The sequence below is a fragment of the Podarcis gaigeae genome, assembly GCF_964106915.1.
Source record: "Podarcis gaigeae genome assembly, chromosome: 1".
Classification (NCBI taxonomy): Eukaryota; Metazoa; Chordata; class Lepidosauria; order Squamata; family Lacertidae; genus Podarcis; species Podarcis gaigeae.
This window is the reverse complement of record NC_139678.1, coordinates 92,453,018-92,476,873: the sequence shown is the minus strand read 5'-3', so window position 1 is coordinate 92,476,873 and position 23,856 is coordinate 92,453,018. Positions and strand designations below refer to the sequence as shown.

The 23,856-nt window shown below is 40.4% G+C and overlaps 1 protein-coding gene across 19 annotated transcripts in view; it reads left to right on the top strand.

The window, feature by feature from the left end:
- Positions 1 to 23,856, top strand: part of MYLK (myosin light chain kinase) — a 179,858-nt gene that overhangs the window by 94,589 nt on the left and 61,413 nt on the right. For 9 of the 19 annotated variants that reach the window (XM_083725423.1, XM_083725419.1, XM_083725421.1 and 6 more), the window contains 5 exons: positions 6,793 to 6,933; positions 8,390 to 8,587; positions 11,570 to 11,816; positions 16,243 to 16,317; positions 16,724 to 17,763. In XM_083725423.1, coding sequence (XP_083581549.1) covers positions 6,793 to 6,933; positions 8,390 to 8,587; positions 11,570 to 11,816; positions 16,243 to 16,317; positions 16,724 to 17,763 — 1,701 coding nt within the window. Of the gene's footprint in view, positions 1 to 6,792; positions 6,934 to 8,389; positions 8,588 to 11,569; positions 11,817 to 15,679; positions 15,731 to 15,759; positions 16,000 to 16,242; positions 16,318 to 16,723; positions 17,764 to 23,856 lie in introns of those variants that run through there. The other 10 variants (XM_083725422.1, XM_083725410.1, XM_083725408.1 and 7 more) reach the window with 4 other exon arrangements.

The window sequence follows — 23,856 nt, the reverse complement described above, 5'->3', positions numbered from 1 at the left end:
TGGAGCACAATTAAAGGTTGAGGGGGTTGGACAAAATTGTTTTGCAGAATTAATGGTGGTGGGGTACCAGTTGGCCATTTGTGATCTAGGAAATGAGTTAATATGATGAGGTGGAGTACAGGGGTCTGCCCTATACTGCAGATTTTGAAAAAAAATTTGGAGAGAAGTATTGGCTCTTGCTGTTTCCTTCCTTCAAACTCAGTTTTGTATATGTCTCATTTGGTTTAGGAAGCATAATAATGTTCTATGTATTTCTTCTGGCCACAACTGAACACTCCTGTCCTTCCCCAATCAGCTTATTTTGATTCACTAAGAGACAATTTTCAGTTCCGATAGTCCCATAAGTATTTCCTATGTTTACATCCATGCTTATTTATTTGTAAGATACTTATAAATCAATGTCACATAATATGTCATTATGGCACACAATATAATAAATAAAACTTCATAAGACTATAAAATCATAAAATACAGAAGAAATGATGAACAGTGGATCAAATTGATTCTCTAAAAATGCTTGGCGAAACAAAAATGTTTTTGCTGCCTTTCACATGGAACAACTCAAAGCAGCTTCATGTTTATTAAGGCTATGTTGTTTAGACGTACCTTCCTTTAACAGGAGGCATTGCAAGATAAATATAGCATGGTCCTATATAGCAACTAAAATCCTGTCTAGTGCACCAGCCTACTTTGGGTAAAGGCAGTCTTTGTTATTGCCACTGCCTGTTCATGCATTGACAAAAACCATATTCTAGATAAAGCTTTTTTTTTTTTTTTTTTTACTTTTGCAGGCATGGCCATACTTGGCCCTCCAGATGTTTTGAAACTACAACTCCCATCATCCCTAGCTAACAGGACCAGTGGTCAAGGATGATGGGAATTGTAATCCCAAAACATCTGGAGGGCCAAGTATGGCCATGCCTGCTTTAGGCATTGGGAGCCAGGTCTTTATCTGGCACCACCCCACAGGCTAACCTCCTGTTAAACATGACATCATTATGAAGTCACATAATTGACAGGTGGGTTGTTTTGCCCCTGCTTCTGTATCCCTTGCTCAGGATTCCCAAACTTTTAACAGCCAGCTAGCTGTCATGTATTTTAGAATCACAGCTCAAGGGCTGTTCCCAGCCCTCCACTTGGCGCTTTGAGAAGTGTTGAAAATGGGCCTGGCTGAGCATTTCTTTCTCCCCTCCCAATCAAGAAAGAAGGAGCACAGATGAAGGAGGAATGTCCAAATTTCCCCATCAGTGTTGCAGTCAAATCGAACTCGCTGAATATTGGACTGCCTTTAAAGAGACAGATCCTTCTAAAATAAGCTCAACTCAGTGCTGGAGAGTATTTTTTATACCTTCTTTAAATGCTATCACATAGTCTTGAAAGGAGTACAGCCATGGGGGGGGGGGATGTTTTAAGTTGGAAGGGGCTGGTGCAACTAACATGACAATTTCTGGGCTGCTTGCATTTCTCTTGATTTAAGCCAGTGGATGGCAGGTTGAATGACACAACTATGCAGCTCCTGCTCAGTTGTTGGCTGTCTTATATATATTTATGAATTGGGGAGAAGATTCTCTGTCTAAAAGGTATATCACTTAATGCAACAAGAAGAAGTAGCTAATTAATAGAAATCTGGATGGGTTTGCATGTGTACCCTATTACACTTTATTTCAGAAATTGCCTCCAGATTTCTTGTCTGTATCTGTAAAATTGAAAGCTGAAAGGAGGGTATTCATGAAAGAAAGAAATACAGTATATCAGTGCATGTTGATTATAACAAGACTTCTATATTTTACAACTTAAAAAAAAAATCAGATAAATTTTATATTCTTGTTCCGTGAAGCTGTTTTTTCTTTTTATGGAGCTGACAGTATTAAAGTATTAAAGCACTGTTAAAAAGTGGAGATTGGATGTCAACCAGAATGGAGATGAACGCTGTGAAGTATATAATCTTATTTGGAAGCTGTTCTGTGACTACTTGGCTGTGTATAATTGTGTGTGATTTCTCCTCTGTGAGCTTAGCAAACCAGCACTTTGTGAGTTAAGTCTTTTTCTGCAGTTCAGTTGATTTATTGGACTCAGAGCCAACACAATATTTTAATCACCATAAATGGTCAATGTTGCTGAGCATGTGTGTCTGCAAAGGATTCAAGCTAGGCATTATTTGGCTGCATTATTGTATGGCTCTGGCAAACAGATTCTTCTGGTATAATTAGATCTTTTCCAGAAACTAAACACTACAGAAGATTATTCACATTATACTCACTTTAGACTCAGTTAAATAGGATGAGAATTTACTGACAAATAAATAAGATTGCTGTTTGGCTACTTTTAAACCAGTCTGCTCTTGTTGTTTGTAGGGCTGGTTGTTAGCCTCATGCTATTGGGTGGTATCAGTTCATTTGAATGTAAATATGCAAATAGGCAATCCCAGCTTAAAAGAGTCCAACCTAGAAATAAATGTGAATTATAGTTTGGATCGAGTGTTAAAGTATTATAAGCAGCATGCATTTCCCTCCCCCTTGCTTTTCCTTGTTTCAGTAATGAGCTACAGTGGTGTCAGCAGAAGTTCAGTCCCCCTGAACTTTCAAGAAAAAGCTTGAAGCTGGACCAGTTTCTCAGAGTTTCTGTGTTTGCTAGATATGCTGGTGGTAGTGATATTCACAGGAGATTTAAGAGCTAAGAATATAAATGTTGCCATTCTTGGCCACAAGAGTGGCCCATGGCAGTTCTCAGAACTAAGAAAAACTACTGAGGCTGTTGAGATAAATCAGTACAGTGATTATGTTATCTTTTGTTCCGTGGATAAAATAGAGGGCATGGGGAAGGGTAGCTGTACAAAACAACAACAACAACAAACAGTCCTTCCCCATACAGTTTGGATACCATTTTAGTGTACTTAATAATGACTATAAGAGAATGACGTGTGACTACTTTCAGTGGAGATATGCCCATAAACCATGTGTTGCCAATATGCACCCCAAAGTCATAGGAACAGATTTTGTGAAACCATAGAAGTTGCAAGTCAGAGAACAGCACTTCTCTAGATATGGGTTAAGGGATGGTCTCATGTAATTGAATGCTTAACTACTAAGTTAACCATCATCAGCACAGACTGGTAGATGGAACAGAAGGGGCTATGCAGTCATCTGGTAGGCTAAGCATGCAAGGGCCCTTTGAAGGGCTTTTGTGGAAATATGTGAGATGAACTTTGTACAATGATGATAATTATGATTTATAGGAATTCCTAAGAACATGAGAAGAATATGTCTGGATTAGGCCAAGGGCCCATCTAGTCCAGGTTTCTTGTTCTCACAGTGGTCAGCCAGGTGGCATTGGGAAGCCTTCAAGGAGGACCTGAGTGCAACAGCAACTTTCCCTACTGGTGAATTCAAAACATCTAGGCTGCTTCTTGGTGTCGCTTCTTGGACTATGGTAGTGGAAAGAATGGGTTGCATCTACTGTTGGTCCTATTCATGAGCTTGGTTCGTTGATTTCAGTGGGTCTACTCTGAATATAACATAGTTGAATAGAGCCCATTTCCTCTGTCACCCATCCCATAAACAGAAAGTCCATCATTAGTAGGTTCTGTGGCTAGATTAACCATTTAGTTAATCATGACAACAGCACTCTTTTGTGGATTGGCTACTAGTTAAATTTGTGATATGTGGGTGATTTGCACTTTGACTCAGAGTACTAATTACAGCATGAAATGTTCTTCAAAAGTAAAATAAATACCAGAAAATTGAATAGTTTCTCTCCCCCCCCCCCCGTCCGTTTATTGTTTTATTTTTACTCTTCTACTGTGAAAAATGCACAGTGTAAGTGTTAGGCTAAGTAAAAAAAGGTGTATTCACACTGGATATTTGAATGGGGAGGAAGGCTGTGTGGTCATGTTCATGCATTCCTTTTTGCATTGATTCACAGAGGGATAGACCACGGGGATCTTGGAGTTAGCACATGAGTCAGTTTCCTTTCAGCTGGGCATTTTCTTGGTGATACTACTTACACTTCTGGTTTTGTAGCAAACATCAAACTGAAGGTCCTGGGAAACTTTAGTGTAAGTCATGCTGTTAGGTCAATTAAGATTGAATGCAGGCTGCATTTTCTCTGCATGATGAGCCTCACTTCCAAACGTGGAAAACTGTTTTCAGAAGGAAGCACTTGAAAACTTTAATCTCTGTGGAGCTCATCCATGAAGCATAGTTTGTGTGACTTGCAGTGATAATGCCCACAAATGAAGTGCTGGACCTCTTCATTCAGATCCAAGTTACTACATTATATAAAATGAAATGTTGTGTGGAAATTAATTGTGAATGTGTGCCTTTATTATTATTTTTTAAAAAGGATATGGGATTTTTTTCTCTTTTCTAATCTCTCAAACTAAGCATGGCTCTTTTTAGACCAGTAATTGGAAGTGCTGCTTCTCATTTCCCCCATTTGAAATCTGAATCTTGTGTCATTGCAGCTTTTGAAAGATCTGAAGGGATAGGATTAAAACCAGAAGGAAGACATGCATGTACAAATCATTGAGTTTTTTGTGTCAATAAGAATTTACCAACTGCATGTTGTAGAATTTAATAGAAGCCAATGGGAGCTTTTTCTACTAGTCTTCTGGCATTGGTTACATAATTTTGCCAAGTTCTGTGTATGTTTAGAGCTTTGGAAGTATTTTATACATGTCTACTTCAAAAGCAAGTCCCACTGAAGTCAGTGGTGCTTACACCCAGGAAACTGGGTTTGGGTTTGCTGCCCCTCAACTCAGAGTAGCTGATGTTAAGTAGTCCTTCAATTTTCTGTTCTTTGAAACCTAGATTGTGTCACAGTGAGATTAAGATTCTGTTACTGATCTAGAGATTTGGATCAAATCTTCTTGCTGGCCCTTTGTATAACCATGTCTAGATATGAATAAGAGGATAATTTAATCCTCAAAGCATTTCTGATGGCATGTATCCCACTTAATTAAAAAGAGAAAGTTATGGACATATCCATTAAGGTGAAGAGTTTTATACAGGGCACAGTTGGGAAACTGCTAGTAGGAATATTCCCATGTTAATACATCCAGGACAGACTAAGGAATAATGAATGCTTAGTGGAAACATACCTTTTTTCATAAATCACAGAGGATATTTGTTTTGGTAGCAGAAGAGACGACTAAGAGCCCTGTAGTATCTTTAATGACATTATATTGTGGCATTAGGTGTATGAAATAGTTGCCTGAATGGGGCAGGTATATAGATTTTGAATAAATAAGAAAGAGATAAAATGTGTTATTGCATTAAGTGATCTCAAAAGGTTAAGCAATGCAGAAGTTGTGTTTTCCCTTTGGTTGAGTACAATAAGACTGAATAACCTATGGTACAGGTGTTTTATCTGTCAACTAGCTTAAAGCTGTTCATTATAAAATTGTCTTAAGTAAGTTGCATTATTGCATGTATGTTTATAATAGCACTCATTGAGTATGTTAAGACATATCTGTTAATATGCTCTTATCAGAAGCTTTTTAAAGCCTCATTTTTCGTGTTTCTTTACTTTCTTTTGAAGTAGACCATGTCTGGAATTCATATTTTTCAACCTGAACATCGGTTAAAGATTAGAACCAAATTGACCTAATAATAGAATTTAGCTCTTCTGATTGAGAATTTTAAACCTCCCTCCCCCTCATAATGTGAATATAGTTAGTGTTAAGGAAGAGTATTATGCAATCAAGGAAACATTTTCTTAAGTATTTGCAGGGCTTGCTATTGCTCTATGTAGGATTGTGTTCTAAAGGCTGTAGATTCGGGTTAGTCCTCCACTTCCCTCCTTCCTGTTACTACAAAATAAAAAGGAGCTGGCAAAAGCATTCAATTTCAGCCAGAGACCACAGGCAACCTTGCTTCCCGAAGGGGATTTGCATGATCATGCTGGTGTGGGTGGGTGTCCCACCCCCCACCCGCCATGCCACAGCAATCATGACTATTGTAGTTTTCTGAGAGCAACTTTCTTTGTTGTGGCTGTTCATATTGTTATAAGTATATACTCACAAGGCACAATCCTATGATTCCTCAGTGATTGTCTCAGGGGAAACAGGATATTTCAGGTCTCTCCTAGCTGAAGGTGGCAAGAGAGGTCCTTCCTTGAAAAGGGAACTCTAACCTTGGAATCCTCCTCCCTGCAGCTTCCAAAAGGTCTGCAGCTAGTGCTTCTCCTACTTTGAGATGACAAAAACTAGGTGTGCTGGGGATTTGCTAGGAATGTCCTGGAAGAGGTTGTGGATCCACAGAATCCAAATCATTTTGTTTCACTGATGTGCCCCTGGAGCAGTGGCAGGACTATGCCAGCCCTGGAGCTGGCATTGTATATTTCCCTCCTATACCTCTCAATGGAAGCAAAAAGCTTTGGTAAATAAAAGCTGTTGTAAAAGGCCTAATAAAAAGGGAAAAGCAACACCCTCCTAAAAAAAATCCTCCCACCCTCCGGTTTTCTCTCTCTCTCTTTCCCAAATTATTTGAATTTAAGGCAAAAAAAATTAAATATGATAGAAAAAGATGCACAGCTTTAGTCAAGATTGCATTTTTAAAAAAACAACAGCAAAGAATTTTCAACAGAAAAATATATTAGGGGGCTGTTTTCTGTTTCAGAAAGAAAACCCTCTGTTCCATACAACTGCCTCTTGCTGCTGGATCAACAATAGCAATGGCCTTTTTTTTCATTGGAAATGGTCCCTGTCCTATTCCGTTTTTGTTCCAATTAAAAAGTAGTTTATTACTTTGTACAAGTCTTTCCTAATTTGAACTGTTGTCTTGTTTGTTCAAGCAGAAAAGAAGAGCAGAAATAAACCTCAAAGAGCACATCCTGCCCCAGTCAACAAAACCTTCCCTCCAATCTTCCTAAAAGGCCTAAGTGACCTCAAGGTGATGGATGGAAGCCAAGTGATTATGACAGTAGAAGTTTCAGGTAAGAGCCAGTGCTTATTAATGGATCATGGTCACCTGTTTTGAGGTTTGACAAGGCTACTTTAACCCAGCAGTTTCTCCTCCTGGTTTCTAGGCACTTTTTTATATCCCAGTTTTTCCTTCTAACGTTTGGAAAGTCAACATTTAGGGAGGCTTGTCCTGGCCAGGAAATTTCATGCATATCTTCAAGAAATTTGCTTATTTTAAACATATTTTGCTCTTAACCCATCCTAAGACTTCAAAGATTAGGCAGACAATAGGGTCCTTTCAGACAATATGTTTTGTGTGGCTGGGGTTTTAATTTTAGTTTGCACTGGGGCATTATCTGCCACATATGGTATGTTTTAAGGCCAGTGCTGTAACCCACCCACAGCCCAGTGGAAAGTACAAAAAAAATCCATATAAACCCTTCTTCCATCTGCATGGAACAGATAGAGTTTAAAGAAAGTGCAGTAGATGGTATTTCCAGCCACTGTCTGTGGAGTGGGGAAGAGTCATTTAAAATGTGTAAAAAGGAGGCTATAGAGAAATCTTTATCTGGAATTTATTACATCTAGTGTGCTTTGGAAAACCAGAATTGTGGATGTCTTTATGTGGGTGCATGTGCGACTGCAGAGGAAGTGGAAGGGTTTTTTTGGGGGAATATCATTGTGTACCATGGGACTGTAAAGTAGGCTGGAATCTGACAATTCCATAGTAAGGAAAGCACAAAAAAGAGGCTACATGCTACTTCTGCATATGCTATTATATAGATTTTGCTGCAGACATTTCCATAAGAAGGGCAGGACTGCAATATGTGCATCACCCCTTCTCAAGGACAGATTTGCATAAATTAATGTACATGGATAGATGCAAATTTAGAAATAAATATTATAATGTAAATAAAAATAACAATACAGAGGGACAGAGAATCTGTTGTCAAGTGAGCTGTGTGCCTGCTCAGCCTGCTGTCTGGATGCAGACTGAGAATGGACTACTTCGGGGATCCTCCATGTGATTCTTTATCGATATTCAGCAGCTGGACTGGACAACCCTTCAAATATAGGACACCATCAAATAGTGGACTGTCCTCTCACTGATCTTTCAATAGAGGACTGCCTCCTGTAAAGAAGTACACATGGCCATCCTAGTATGGGGGAAGTAGAGCCGAGGATAAGAGATGAAAGATGGTGCAGAGTCTTGTGGCTCCTGGATTCACAGGAAAGCATAGGACAGCAGGAGGGTTGTTAAATAGCTAAACCTAAGTGCCATTATATGCAATATGCCCTCAGTGTAATTTTGAGCTACCTGAATGTAGCTGAGAATAGGTCTATTTTAAAAACCTATGCAAAAGGAAGTCAAAGTGAGTTGTTTGTTCCTCCTTATCTCATGACTGCAGTTGGCCTAGTAGAATAGCTCGCACGCTTCCGTTGTTGCTTATGGTTTATCTCAAAGCCTTGTGTTTTGTTGTGGCTCAGCTAACCCGCCTCCTGAAATAATTTGGCTGCACAATGGGAAAGAAATCCAGGAAACGGAGGATTTTCATTTTGAGAAGAAGGGGAATGAATATAGTCTGTATATCCAGGAGGTATTCCCTGAGGATACTGGAAAGTACACCTGTGAGGCTTGGAATGACTTAGGAGAAATTCAGACTGAAGCAACACTAACTGTACAAGGTAATCATTCTTTTCTGTCCTCCTCAGCATTATTTAGCATTTGTGACAGCGACACAGGAAAGCATTCTGCTGTACCCGATGAATGACAGTTTCAAAGAGAGAGGAGAGAATTCAAACTTTCCCCTTGTGGTTTCATTTTCTGTATAACTTTCTCAAGAATTCTGCGTATTTAAGAATCTACTCTAATCTCCAAACTAGGAAAAGTATAGCAGAGTATAAAATCAGAATATAAGGATGTATGTAAAGGTTGTAGATTGCTTCTGCAAAAATTTTGGAAAGCTAGGCCCGTGAGTGTCAATAATAAGACAGGGATAAGACAGTATATTTAGTACCAGAAACAGCATACCTCTGAATTTCATTTGCTGGGGAGCATTAGGAGGAAATTGTTATTATGCTTGTGTCCTGCCTGTGGTAGGCCGCTGTGAGAACAGGATGATGGACTAGATGGGCCTTTGGTCTGATTCAGCCACACTTTTCTTACACTTCAAGAAACTTAGCAGACTGTCAATAATTAATATGACATTTTAAGATCAAGTTACAGTCTGCATTCATCTGTATCACTGTTGTCTCTTCCTTGTGGATCCTCTCCTTTGTGGATAAAGTAACAATATGGATGGATGGATGGATGGATGGATGGATGGATGGATGGATGGATGGATGATAGGGACAGTATTATTGGAGGTGTTCAATTTCACCATGGTTGACAGGATCAAGTATTTCTTTAGGCTTTAAAGTTAAAAATTTCTGGAAATCTGCTTGGCCCAGCTTATACGGAAACAGCCTTGATATTATCGTAAGTGAGCATGAGGAACTAATCCAAAAGGGAAGTGTAGCCAAGCCACTAAGGAGCACAATGAGTGATTGCCATGAATTTTTTGTGGACAGAAAAGTGCAAATAGGGAAACCAAAGCAAACTCTGCATCAGTATCAGAGGGGAAAGAGGAGTTAAAAGAAGTGCTCGGTAAGGTAACTGCATGGATGATGCTTGTTGAAAATATTTTATTTATAAAAATATTTATAGACCACTATATCACCATACTATATTTTTGTAAGGAAAAATGCCGTCACACTGCAGTTTATGTGGCTGCTGATACATGGCCATCGCGACTGCACCATGAGGACAGAACAGCAGGCAGGAGGTGGAGGCAGATAGGTGAGCAAGCAGGGACAAGCAGAAGGTAACCGGAGGCAGGCAGATGAGTGTGGCTCACACTTTACAAGCCTTCCTGCTCTCCTCCAGGAGCTGCCACTGGTTGGTTTGGGAGATAGTGTGCGAATGAGCAGGCAAGCAGACTGAGTGGGGTAGGGCACCACCAACAGAAAGAAGTGTGCTTTTCTCCTCTTCTTTCCCAACCCCCTTGCCCATGGCATTGGTGAAAGGGGTCTTGGGGCAAGCTGTGAGAAGAGACGGGAGCTTGGGGTAAACGATGGGAGGATGGGGATTAGCAGTGCCTTTGTTGTATTCATTTTTGTCACCTGCTTGAAACATTTTTATTTAGGCATTTTTGTTTATGCAAACAGGTTACCTGTGTTTTAACTTTTTTTTAGCTACTGCCATTTTTTAACATTTTCTGTACATCTTTAAATTTTCTGAACATCTTTAAAATATGTTTTTACTGTTTTATTTCATATTTTTGTAAATCACTTAGAGGATTTTTTTATACAATCAAGTAGTATGTAAATTTTCTTAGACACAATGGAAATAAAAATTGGTCTACAAGCAAATATATTGTTCTTTACTGTCCCTATACTAGAGGCCATGCAATAATTCTGTTAAATGGCACTTAAATTCATGTTGTTGTTTTTCCTAACTTAAACTTTGGACCCTTGGAAAACTTGTTCAGAAGCCAGACATTCTTCTGGCTTTTATTGCTAGGTTCATAAAAATAGTGGATATCTGCAAATACAAACAAGCCCTTAAAAGAAGGCTGATTCTCCCTAGATAAATCTCCCTGTTATGGCTGTACTCACTACTAGAAGAAAGGAAGATACCCTTAGCTAAGGCCCCAAGCTTTATTTCCCTCCATTGACTTAATTATGTGCAATCCCAAATAGTTTTTGCTTCAGTGTTGTGAGTTGCTGTTCAGAACTTCAGGTGCCTATGTTTGATTTTCATAACATTTCAGATGTTGACTTTTCCCATTCCTTAGTTCCTCTGAATATAAGAAAGAAACCAGCAACCTGAGGATTAACAGCATTAAGATTCTGAAATGGAGAGTTTAACCCTTTGGATATTCCCAAGGTGGTAGTGGAAAGTAATTCAAATGAGGATAGAACTTCTGGTCTTTTGACATAGGTGTTCTCTACCGGTGGTCAACCTTTGAAAGGACAGACAAGAAGGCAAAATTCCTAAATGAATTATTTTATACAACCACTGTGGTAATGGCCAGCAGGTGGGTTCATCTCCTTTGCCTGAAAGGAGGAAAAAATGGAGAAAGGAAGAAAAAGGAAAGAAGGAAATTTTCATGTGCATAAGAATTTCTATTTCTATATTTTTTACTTAACTCATTGTGTTTCTACCTTAGTAATTCTAACAGGTGCACTCCTGAACAACTAGTTTCAGTCATGGCCCAATATGATGTTCTGCAATAGTGTGAGAGAGTCAAATTGGTGTTCAAATGCTGATGAGACTTTGCTGAGCCAGATGGATCCTGGTCTCAGATCCATCAAGGCTTAATGTTGTTTGGGTTAGAATGGGTGCCAGAGTTTCCAGTGTTGGTTTGGGAGGAGAAGAACTTTGATTCTGGGCTAGACTATGACTTTATGCACATAGGATAGCTCTCTCCCTGGATGATGAAGCACCTATGCTGTGTACAAAAGAAGAAATGATGTAAATTAATGTGATGTAAATACAGTAAATTAATGTGAATCCTAAGATAGTAACTTCAGGTTGAATTAATCCACTTAGCTGTTTATATTTTGAATCACACCCACCTCCATTACTTCTTTCAGCTTTTTCTTTTTTCTTTATTTTTCTTCCAGAGCCTCAGGATGGCATTCAGCCATGGTTCATTAGCAAGCCAAGATCAGTGATAGCAGAAGCTGGGCAGAATGTCCTTATTTCCTGTGCCATTGCTGGAGATCCTTTCCCCATGGTTCATTGGTTCAAAGATGGGCAGGAAGTGATGCCAGGAGCAGGATGTGAATTCCTGCAAAATGAAGACATCTTCACATTGATTATAAGAAATGTACAGCCTTCTCATATTGGGCAGTATGAAATACAGCTCAGGTACGTCAAGTGCAAAGTTATACGGTGCTAAACAGATTTATTTATTTATGCATGCCATTTCTGTGCCACTTAGTTATTCACATTTATAAGTGGTGTACGTGAAATGTAATCCTAAATGTGAACTATAAGACATTTTAATAATTTATTAATGAATGGTTATTTTCACCTTCCCAGAGCATGCATAAGTAGTCATGGAAATTGACATTGTGGGCATTATGTTTATATTTGTAGCAGCCATTGATGTTTAGCCCAGGCTTGCTATGTTGCAAGCATTTTGCTGTTGCTACCTTTTCATGGCCTGCTTTTCACATTGGCCTGCTTTCAGTGGATCTTTAAGGCTCAAACTACACAGCATGTGGGGTTCTGTGTTTTTATTCTTCTGCTCCCCATTCCTTTATTACAAATGAAAATCAGGCAGTCATTTTTTTCTGGTGAGAGTAACTTTCCAAAGTGGCATTTTAACCCTCAGTGACAGAGATACAGGTAAAGATGTGGTGATCTCTTGCCTTCCCCCCTGCAGGTGAAAAACCTTTGGGTAGGAGATTTTGTCTTGAAAATAAGAAGCGAGGAAAGGGTTAAATGGCTGTGTGTGCTCTCCCTCTCTCCCCGCCCCCCCCCCTCCACCTTTATTCTGCTCTGGCTTGCAGACTGTCCAGGCTGATTTTATTTTTTTTTTAAACTCAGAGTAGGGGGAAAGGCATGCATAACATTGTTGTGTGTGATAGTAGGTGGCTCAAACTGGGCATTCTGCCCTGATAATTTCCCACAATACAAACAGGGGGATTCGCTGCTTCACAAAATTGTTGGAAATGTATATGGACTGCAGGTCAAAAAATTGTTTTTATATACTTCTTTTGGCATGGACAGACTTCAGGCTTGCAGACCTGGCTTCCTTTTTTTTTTTTTTAACTGGAACCCTGAGGTTCACCAACCAGTGCCATGAGCAGAGTAGTGGATCAAGGAGCAGAGCCAGTTATTTACCATACTCCATGAGCCATTCCCTGGGATGACTTGAATATATAACTGCAAATCTACATCTGAGTTAGAATCCTTGAACTGTAGTAACAGCCTGTCCTTTTGTGGGTAGGGGGAAAGCAGTTTTTTGTTGTTGCTGTTGTTAAAGTTTGAGAGTCAGAAATCTTTGAAAAGCTACTGCAAATCATCCAGAAATCTAATAGATCCCAGTCTGCCTTCTGACCACCCCTAATTCATTGGTATAGCATGGAAAGAACTCTGTGCTGTTTGCAAAAGCCTATCAAAGCAGTTTATAGTATTGCACAGCATTTATTTGCCCACATATGGATCCATTCACCACTTTTGTAGGATTTGAATTTAGGTATGTTCTTTAAACATTGTGTCAACTTAAATGTTTTTGACTGGGGGAAAAACAACTCATGTTCAGATTCTTTTTCCTCCAGGCAAGGCTGATCAAATGCTAAAGTATATTCCCTGGTATGGTCTTAAAAAAAGCAGTGGTACAGCTTCATACTGATAATATCATTACACGCTATTTACTGTGCTTAGATGTATTGCCTTATTCGGTTAATATTTTTGATTTTGTTTAACCTACGTGACTTTTTTGGCCTGGGATAACTTTTAAACAAACTGTCTTGTGCTACCTATTTAGTTTTAGTTAAATACAAAAGTTTCCTGTGCAGCCCAGTCCTATGCATGGAACTCACTAGGAAGTAAGTTCTACTGTGGGGGCTTTACTCTCAGGGAAGTATTGCAGTCTTAGGGTTACATCTTAAATTTTACTGCCCCAATTCAGTGTTCTGTGGGTACAAGTTTTTGGTTTTCGTTTGCTTGTTTTTTTGGAGTTTCCACCTTACATATTCAGTATGGAATGTCTAGGAAGAGGAGGTGGGACTGCAGTTAGTGGGCTGATGGGATTCTGTTGTGTTTGCTGGATTTAGAATAGAAAGTGAAGCTGTGTTGTAAAGATTTAATACTGAATCTAATTAAGCTTTGAAGGTTCATAGAATCATAGAGTTTTAGAATTGGAAGGCACCTTGAAAGTCATCTAGTCCAACCCCCTACAATGCAGGAGTCTCAACTAAAGCATACCTGACAGATGGCCATCCGACCTCTGCTTTAAAACCTCCAAGGAAGGAGAGTCCACCACGTCCCGAAGGAGTCTGTCCCACTATTGAACAGCTCTTAACATCACAAAGTTCTTCCTGATGTTTAGTCAAAATCTCCTTTCTTGTAACTTGAAGCCATTGGTTTGAGTCCTACCCTCTGGAGCAGGAGAAAACAAGCTTGCTCTGTCTTCCATGTGGTAACAATTTAGATATTTGAAGATGGCTATCTTCTCAGTCTCTTCTTCACCAGGCTAAACATACCCAATTCCCTCAGCTTTTCCTCATAAGGCTTGGTTTCTAGACCACTGCACACATTCCAGCTTGTCAATACCCTCCTTAAAGTGGTGCCCAGAACTGGACACAGTACTCTTGTTGTGATCTAACCAAGGCAGAATAGAGTGGTACTATAACTTCCCTTGATTGGGTGCTGTTGATGCAGCCTAGAACAGCATTAGATTTGTTGGCTGCTGCATCACACTGTTGACTCATGTGAAACTTGTGGTCTACTAAGACCCCTAGATCCCTTTCTTATGCACTACTAACAAGCCAAGTGTCCCACGTCTTATATTTGTGCAACTATGTTTGTTCCTGTTACTTTGGGCCCAGTTCTCCAAACCATTAAGGTCATCTTGAATCCTGAATCTGTCTTCCCTGGGCATTAGCTACCCCTTCCAAATTGATGTCATCTGCTTCACAGAAAAGGGGATAGATTTGCATTAAAATTGTGTACATGGACATGCAAATTTAGAAAGAAATTGTACAATTTAACTAAAAATACTATACATCTCACCACAGTGAGGAAAGCTGAGACCAGGTTGCTGTCCAGGTACTACTTATAAATGGGCAGCTTCAGGGTTCCTGCTTTCCCGTAATAGTGATATTTATCTGTAGAGCAGATGATCAGGCACCAAATGGGTTGCAAATGACCAAAGTATTTTGTGTAAACACGTTGGTGTGTTCTGTGTTGAGCTTGAGTTTGCATTCCAAATTGCCTAGCTGTAAACATGCCATCAGTGTGATTTAAAATGACTTGAATCTAGTTCTGAATAGACCTATTTGCAGCCTGTCAGCTTCCAGATGACACTGCTTCCAATTCCCAACTGCCCTCACAGCCCCAGCCAGTGTGGCCAATAGTCAGACATGATCGGAACTGGACTTAAAAGGACCACAGGTTCTCCATCCCTGGTTTCGATCGTATGGTCTAAGCCGATTATGTGGGTGTAGAAGATAGTGGCTCGATTCACATCTAAAATAAAATGTTCAGCAGCTTGATTTTAGCCATATGTCTCTGTTCTGAAGGTTCTGCTAAATCCCATTCATTTTGAAAACACAATGGGATTCTGTTAAAAAAGAATACTCCAGGAGTTTCTCATGTTCCTATTTCTACATCCAGTGCCTTGAGAATGTTTCCAGAGAGATAAATCTTTCAGATAATATTAATTAAAAGAAAAACCTTCCAGGCTAGTCATGGGGTTGGGCTTATAGTGGGAAACCCTTAAAAATCCACCCTCTGATAAAATATATCCTCCTCCTTTTAACTGTTGGCAAAGGGCCAGTCCATCTTTCTTTTCTTTTAAATGAATGCAGTAGCATTGTTTATAGAGTTGCCTGAAGCCATAAAATCTGTGTTGCTTCCCCCCTCCCCCACTTGGCATCTCTTGGGGGAGATGAGCCATTTTGAAGATGTATCTTCTGTGAAGCATAACATGGTTGGGGGGGGGTGGGAAAAGGGGAAAGTATTTTAATGACTTCTTTAATGGGAGTCATTTCCAACAGGCATCTCTGGCATTCCTCTGCAAAAGGAAGAATAAGTGCTCAGCACCATATATGGTGACACTTTTATTTTTTTATATTTTTTTAATATAAACATGCACAGACTGAAACAATCTGCAAGGGAAGGAGAAGAGGGGGTGGGGAAGGGAAGAGGGGTCCCTGCTTTTAATATCTTAGTGTTAGGAAAGTTAAAAGCTTGGTATTGTATAAACAAACACAGGGACAAGGCTTGGAGAACTTTTTAAGCATTGCAAAACAGTGCTTTTCCCTTGCTTGGAGTTCACAACTTTTGATATTTATTTTCCTTCAGGTTGCTTGTTTTGGAGGTAAAACACACATCCCCAGCCTTTATTTTGAAGCTCATTAGCAATGACTCAGTGTGCCTTTCAAGCAGGGAGAAAAGTTCCAGGGGTGGGGAATATTGTTTGTTTTTAGACAGTGATAGCAACTTGGATGTTTACTGGGATAGTGGGCTGGGTGCAGGGGGAAACCAAGCATAGTGAGGGCTGGGTTTGGGTGGTTTGGGTATGTGGTTTGCTCAGTTTACTTTCTGATTTTAACTTTTTCAGAAACCAAGTTGGAGAATGCAGCTGTCAGGTGTCTTTGATGCTGAGAGAAACTTCCACAGGAGAAATACACAGAGAGTAAGTACAATTCCCAGAGACTTACATGGGTGGGTTCTATTTTTTGCTTTGCTAATTCTCTTACCTTTTAGACTCAAGTTGTCTGCTGTTCAGCCTAATCCCCAAATGTGACCAAACAAATTGTTTTCATCACACAGCTGAAGCAAACTGTACCAAGCCAGTGTGGAGCACTTTTTTATTTTATTATTTTTTTGCATGTGTGTAGCCTTATATGGTTCCTGAAGTCATCAGTGATGCAGTTAACTAATGGAGCAAGTTCTTCTAATCAGCCTTCTCTTCTATAAACATATTTTGTCCTGGCTCTAAGGTGGTTCCTTGATATTTTAAACCAACTCTTTGCTTGCCCTTTTTCTCTTCTCCCTCCCCTTCTCCCTCCCCCTTCCCTGCAACCCTTCTCTGCTTGCAGTGGGAGGCAGACGGAACAGAGAGATGCTGATAATCATGATGCACTGACATTTGGAGACTTCAGAAAGAGTACTGGTGAAGTCCAGCAAGTTGAGGAAGAGCAGGAGGACGTTCGGGGTGTGCTCAAGAGGCGAGTAGAGACCCGGGAGAGTACAGAGGAGAAGCTTAGGCAGCAGGAGGCTGAACAGATTGACTTCCGCGACATTTTGGCAAAGAAAGTCAACACCAAAAGTTTTTCTGAGGAGGAGCTGAAAGAAATTCCAGCCGAACAGATGGACTTCCGTGCTAACCTGCAGCGGCAGGTCAAGCCCAAGACCTTGTCGGAAGAGGAAAGGAAAGTCCATGCTCCTCAACAGGTAGACTTCCGTGCGGTGTTGGCAAAAAAGGGCGCCCCCAAACCTTCATTCCCAGAGAAGGTACCTGCCCCAAAGCCAGCTACCCCAGATTTTAGGTCTGTGCTTGGCGCTAAGAAAAAAGCACCCACTGAGAATGGTGACCCTGGTGCTCAAGCCCAAAATGCTAACGCTGTCCCGGATGTGCAGAAACCCAGCACGCACCCCAAAGTGGCCGATGCAAGTGCCAACTCCAAAAACCCACCAGTATCCAAGGCACTGGACACCCAGAATGCCAGCTCTAAAATACCATATGCAAGCACTGTTTCAGAAGCCAAGGATGCTAGCCCTGCATCTAAAACACAGAATGCTGGCATTAACTCTGAAGCCCAGCTTGCCAGAACCAACTCTGAATTGCCACATACCAAACTGAAGGAGAAAGAGGATAAGAATGACAACAACTGCAAAGGTGGTTGCCCACCGGTAGTCGATGGAGGAATAATTGAAGAGAAAGTAGAGGATAACAAAAAAGAGCAGCCAAAGGGAACAGCACCATCATTTACCGAAAAGCTACAGGATACTCATGTTGTAGAAGGTGACAAATTAATCTTGCAGTGTCAGGTTTCCTCACATCCACCTGCTGCTGTCACTTGGACTCTGGATGGGAAAGTCATCAAATCGTCGAAGTTCATTGTCCTCTCTCAAGAAGGTAAAATGATGCAAACAGCAAGGCAGCCGTGTGGCTCACGGCTGTTATAGCCTACTTCTTTCATTTGTGTTAAGTAAATTTTGCTCTTTTTAACTCGTTATGTATATCACTATTTTAGTGCTAACCCTGTAATTGATTCCAGATGTGTTTGTTGCTGGCGTGCTGGGGACAAGGAATAGTCTTATTAAACATGTTTCCGGCAGATCAGCATCTAACAACTTGCAGATGCAAGCTGAATCGTCTTCCGTTCTAGTTTAAGTTATATTTAAATGTGGTTTTAGGATTCTGAAATCCAGTATCTACTTAATGAGTATTTAATTGGAAACTGGTCTATAGCAAGGGGATCATATCAATTTCAGTATCTGAATTCAGGTATGATTCTCCTATTACGTGAAAATTTTTGCATGACTCTTGCTGAGTCGTGGGAACTTTGGGAGGAAAAGAAATGAGTTTGGGGTAGAATTATACTTTAAAACGTGTTCTGGAAATGAAGCCTGGAAAGGAATCCTCTGAAATAAGAGTGTAAGTGACTTGACTCTTAGTATGTTCAACATAGATGTTTTAAGTAATTTTGATACTAGTTGACAAATACAGTAGTAGCATACCAGAATTCAGGAAATGCTTTATTGAACAGAACATCCTGTTTTCGTACTGTTTTTAGGGTCAGTGGTGACACAAAAGTTCTCTAGTCCAATTCTCTGCATAAGAGTTAGGAATGCTTAGCGCAAAGGATTCTAACAATTTATCTCACACTGTGTATATGCTGATTTTTCACAGAGGGAGGGAGGGAGATTGATATGGCAATTGCCACAGATACCTGGAACATGCAGAGTGGATTTAACCAATCAAAATTGTTCAGGTGCCCAAGTCACAAAGCACCATTACAGGTTAATGTTTTAAATTGGAACTATCTTGAGGCCTCATTTCACCTGAACTTCATAAGGGTTTGGTCCTGCAACCACCCTTTTTAATGCAATTGTTAATCACTGGAACAAGTTGGGTTGTGGGGAGTCGGAAAATTGGTACACATTTAAAACAACAGCAGTAATAAAGTTGAGTTTCTGAGGAGATGCATAGTGCCTTTTCCTCACAAAAGCTAAGGTCAGTCAGGCTTTAAATTTGGACCCTCTTTCTGTGGGGCCTCATCCTCCCCATTGCCATAGCTGCTGCTACTTGTTTGTCAGGTAGAAGGTTGGTGATTGAACAAGCAGGTAGCAGCTACTCTTCATGTTAACTTGGTGCTTTGCAATCGTAAGATCCCAGGTTCCATCTCCAGCATCTCTAAGAAAGATGGACCAGTGGTCTACCTCCACATTCCTGTGTCTGTGTTTGCCATTGCTATTGCTACTGAGCTGCTCATACCAAAGAGTGGGGGTGCAAGGAAACAGGTGGTAACAGGAAGGAACAGGAGCAACATAGCTGTGGTTTTCTAGAAGTGGGCCCTCTAGTGGGCTATATGGCTGGGAAGATGCCCAACCAAACTGTCCCTGGATGGTAGCTGCACATCGGTTGGGATGCAGAGTGAAAGAATGCAGGCTTTGCCCTGGAATTAACCAAGAGAATTATATCTTTGCTGTTCTGCACAGGCCTTGGCAAAACAACTGTCTTGTCATGTTGTGTGATGGAATAACAAGAGGAATGCTATGTATTACTGAATTTGATGAGACCCAATTTTGATGTTCTGGCAAGAAGTGATGTGTTTCTCCTCGTTGCTGAACTGCTGTTGTGCTGCACTTAGGCAAAAGAAGCCAGAGACATTGCCTAAGTGAACTTGTAGTAATAAATGGTAGTATTCAATGCTAGTCCTGTGCAAAGTAGACTTATTGAAGCTAATATTCAAGATTCACTTAATTCCATTAAGTCCTACTCTGAGTAGGACTTAGTTGACGGAAACCCGAACTCTTCCTTCACTTTACCACATTATTATATTTTGATAGCCACAAATCACCTAAAAGTTTAGTTCTCTGAAAAGTGCAGTAATTTGTCAGAGAAATACAACCAGGTCATTGTGGAGGTGGTGATAGTTACTCTGATGTAACCATAATGAGCCGAATCCAATTGGTCTTCCTAGTGCAGTTGCTCCAGTGTAAGTTTCTGCTCACAGAAGAAGCAAGGGGGACTTATTCTTTGATTCCTCCTCTTCCTCTGCTGCTGCATCGCCCCCCCCCCCCAATTCTGTTCTAGAGGGTTGGGGTATTCTCCAGGAAAGATGTTCAGGGCGTGCTGAGGGAAATGCCAAAAATCCTCTTCCCTCTTCTGTTAGTAGAAACCTCCCACTGAATTAAAAGCCCTTGTGCTTGCCACAAGGGCACTAGTTGGAAACAGACTACCGTAATATTTATTTATAAAATATATATTTTTATGAATAACAATTAATTCTAACAATAATGTTTTATTTTAAGTCTCCTTTTTTAAATCACAGTGTCCCTACATCTCAATGAGGTGGTAAATCTGTACCTGGGCTGTGCCACTTCAGGTGCTGATTCGGTAAAACACACATGCATATAGAAAACTAGATATCTGGGAGGCTAAGCTAGAATCCTTACTGTATTTTATGTTAAAGGAAGAAAATGTGTATGGAAGAGCTTTCCATCAAGTGAGCCCCTGCAGGCAATCTGTGATGGTACAGCCCAGGCATAGGCTTATCACCTTAGTAAGAACTAGGTGTTAAGCTCAGTGTCCTTGTACCTGAGGGTGCAGTGGTTTGAGAAGAACAATGTATCATTAGACAACTCAGTGCTGATAACTGTTCAGGCCGGTATGTGCATCAAGTTGCCAGGCACTTGTGAAATTGCTTCTTCCATTTGCAGTTGCTTTGCAGTGCTCCCCCCCCCCCCATGCTCAGGACAGGCTAATGCTCAGAGTGGGTTAACTGGATGTTACATATGAGCCCAGCTGTGGGTTTGAGATACAGCCTCAGTTCCTGGCAACAGAATGACATGGAAATAATGGTTATAAATAGCAATTTTTTTGTTTATAATTGTATCCTGAATTTTCCAATGTGTAGTTCATAGGTTACTGTCCTAAAGGTAAACATTCCATTAGCTATTTTATCTGCCTTACAGTGCAAGGTTCAACTCACATCTGATGAGATGGATAATATACATCAGTTAATCCTTAGCCTGATAATTGTATTCATCATAAAATCAAGATGGTGTGTTCCTTTCACTGTGAGTTTGTCATGGAGTATCTACGTCAGGCATAGGCAAACTCGGCCCTCCAGATGTTTTGGGACTACAACTCCCATGTTCCCTAGTTAACAGGACCAGTGGTCAGAGATGGTGGGAACTGTGGTCCCAAAACATCTGGAGGGCTGAGTTTGCCTATGCCTGATCTACGTGGTGAACGGTATAATCTGTCCACATTTTAAAAAATTCTGTTGAAAAATGGCAAAGTTGTCACAGTTCTAAATTTTTGGCAATTTATATAGAACCCGTCACTTCTAATGAATGTCATTCTCTGAAATGACAGCTTATAGGGAAAGCAGAGGGTCGTTTTATTTAGAGTTTTGCAGCTACGTGGCCACCCATCTTATAGTGGCCTTGAGTTTCATTATCCTCTGACATCCAGAAGAAACATCCCAAAAGTATGGTTGAATGAAAGCTAATTTGTAACCTAGCACAAATAAAGGCATCTGCATCAGCTAAAGTGAGCTCCTTAACTTGAACATTTGAGGAGTGAAGTTGTCAGCACTTTAACTTTTCCTTTAAACCAAAGTTTTATTGATTCTAGAATAAGAGAGAGAACAAATAAGCATGCATTGAAAAGTGGGACATCAATATAATTTTATTTCAGAAAGGTGTCAACCTTTCTTCAATCTCTCTGTTTATTCAAAACAAGAGTTATAGCTATTATACTTCACATTCCAAGTTCTTTGTGGTTGAGGAGAGAAATTTGAATCTTTCTGGAGGCATCAAAGGAAAAATGTTCAGCATATTAATTACTTTGTGAAAAATTTTTGTGGTCACTTTGATTTGTGCTTATTCTTTAGTGCCTTGCTTAGAAAAATAGGGTTGATGATGCCAATATCGCTTATGGAAGCTGCCTTGTTCCTGGTCAGACTACATCTGGTCCAGTATGGTGTCATTTGACTGGCTGTGCAGGGTCTACCCTTAGTGCAGTCAGAAACAATATAATTCTCATCCTTGAGTCTTTTGGCATCTTGCTGATTCAGTGGACCTCACTGGCATACTTTCTTTCATTACAATAGTCTTTTTTGGTATGGCTTTATTGTACTTCTCTTTGGCTCCCCTTTTCACCAGCCTTACATATGTATACATTAGGATAATTTATTTTCACTATGATTTTCCCCACTGAAATGTAATCCTTTATTCGATTTTATTTTATTTTTTGCATCTAACTCTTGCATATCCTACTCTATTTGTCTGTGAGTTTCACAGTTTAGCTACCCCATGGAGACTAGCAGGCAAATCCTCCTAGAAAGCTGCTTACCCAATAAGCAGGAAAGTTGAATCTGAGTTGCAAAAGTTTGGATCTGTCTATCTATCTGTCTATTGAAAAGTTTGATCTTGTGGTACAGGAGAGAAGAAAAAGCTGGGCCAGGAAAAGGAAAAGCAACTCCGTAATTCTTCAGCCAGGTTAAATCCTTAAACTTTGCTGTAATAGTACAGGAGATGTCAATCTACAGGTAGGAGTGATCAACTGCATCACTGAAAGGCCAGCCTTATGTAGCCTTTCCTATTGTATTCTAGCTGAACTACCCTATCTCAGAAGCTTTAAGTTTACCTCTAATTAGGGAAGGTGGGGGTGAGTTTTGATTGTTTACTTTTAAAAGTGCACCTGTCTAATTCACACTTCCTGGAACAATTTGAGAATCAAAACACAGTCATCCTTCAACATTTGCACTTCTCTGAATTTTGCAGTGCAGTTGTCCAGCCAACAAAAATGCACTGCAATGTATATAATAGGGTAAAGAGTTCATATATATATATATATATATATATGCAGGTTTTGGTGTCCTCGGGTGTCTTCCCGTGTAAAAGTTGGGGTGTCTAGGCGACGTTTCGACGAGGTCTCACTCGTCATCTTCAGGCTGGTGCTTTCGGCTTCTTGTTACTGGAACAGAGCGGGATCTCAATGTTTGAGTTCCTATAAATACTGTAGAGGGGGTGTGGTGTCTAGCCTCCAATGTTCTGGGCAGAGAGGAAGTTCCCAGGCTAGTGTGCCTTTTCTTCTTTTGTTCCTTAATTACTTGAGAGATACCTTGAGTGATTTCTTGAGTGATATCCTGAGTACCACTTAGGTGGGTCATTAGGTGTGGATTAGTTGCTAAAGTCTTTGTGTCTTGACCTCTTGAACTTTGTGAAGAGTTTTCCTGAGAAGATGGCTGTATTGCACTTAGTTGTGCTTTGGCTTGGCTTCGTGTATAGGGGCGAGCTGTGGTTTTGTGGCTTGTGTCAGCCAGATCTGGCTGACACAAGCCACAAAACCACAGCTCGCCCCTATACACGAAGCCAAGCCAAAGCACAACTAAGTGCAATACAGCCATCTTCTCAGGAAAACTCTTCACAAAGTTCAAGAGGTCAAGACACAAAGACTTTAGCAACTAATCCACACCTAATGACCCACCTAAGTGGTACTCAGGATATCACTCAAGAAATCACTCAAGGTATCTCTCAAGTAATTAAGGAACAAAAGAAGAAAAGGCACACTAGCCTGGGAACTTCCTCTCTGCCCAGAACATTGGAGGCTAGACACCACACCCCCTCTACAGTATTTATAGGAACTCAAACATTGAGATCCCGCTCTGTTCCAGTAACAAGAAGCCGAAAGCACCAGCCTGAAGATGACGAGTGAGACCTCGTCGAAACGTCGCCTAGACACCCCAACTTTTACACGGGAAGACACCCGAGGACACCAAAACCTGCATTCCTGTACCCGTGAAAATCTACGAAAGCAAATATATATATATATATATATATGCAGGTTTTGGTGTCCTCGGGTGTCTTCCCGTGTAAAAGTTGGGGTGTCTAGGCGACGTTTCGACGAGGTCTCACTCGTCATCTTCAGGCTGGTGCTTTCGGCTTCTTGTTACTGGAACAGAGCGGGATCTCAATGTTTGAGTTCCTATAA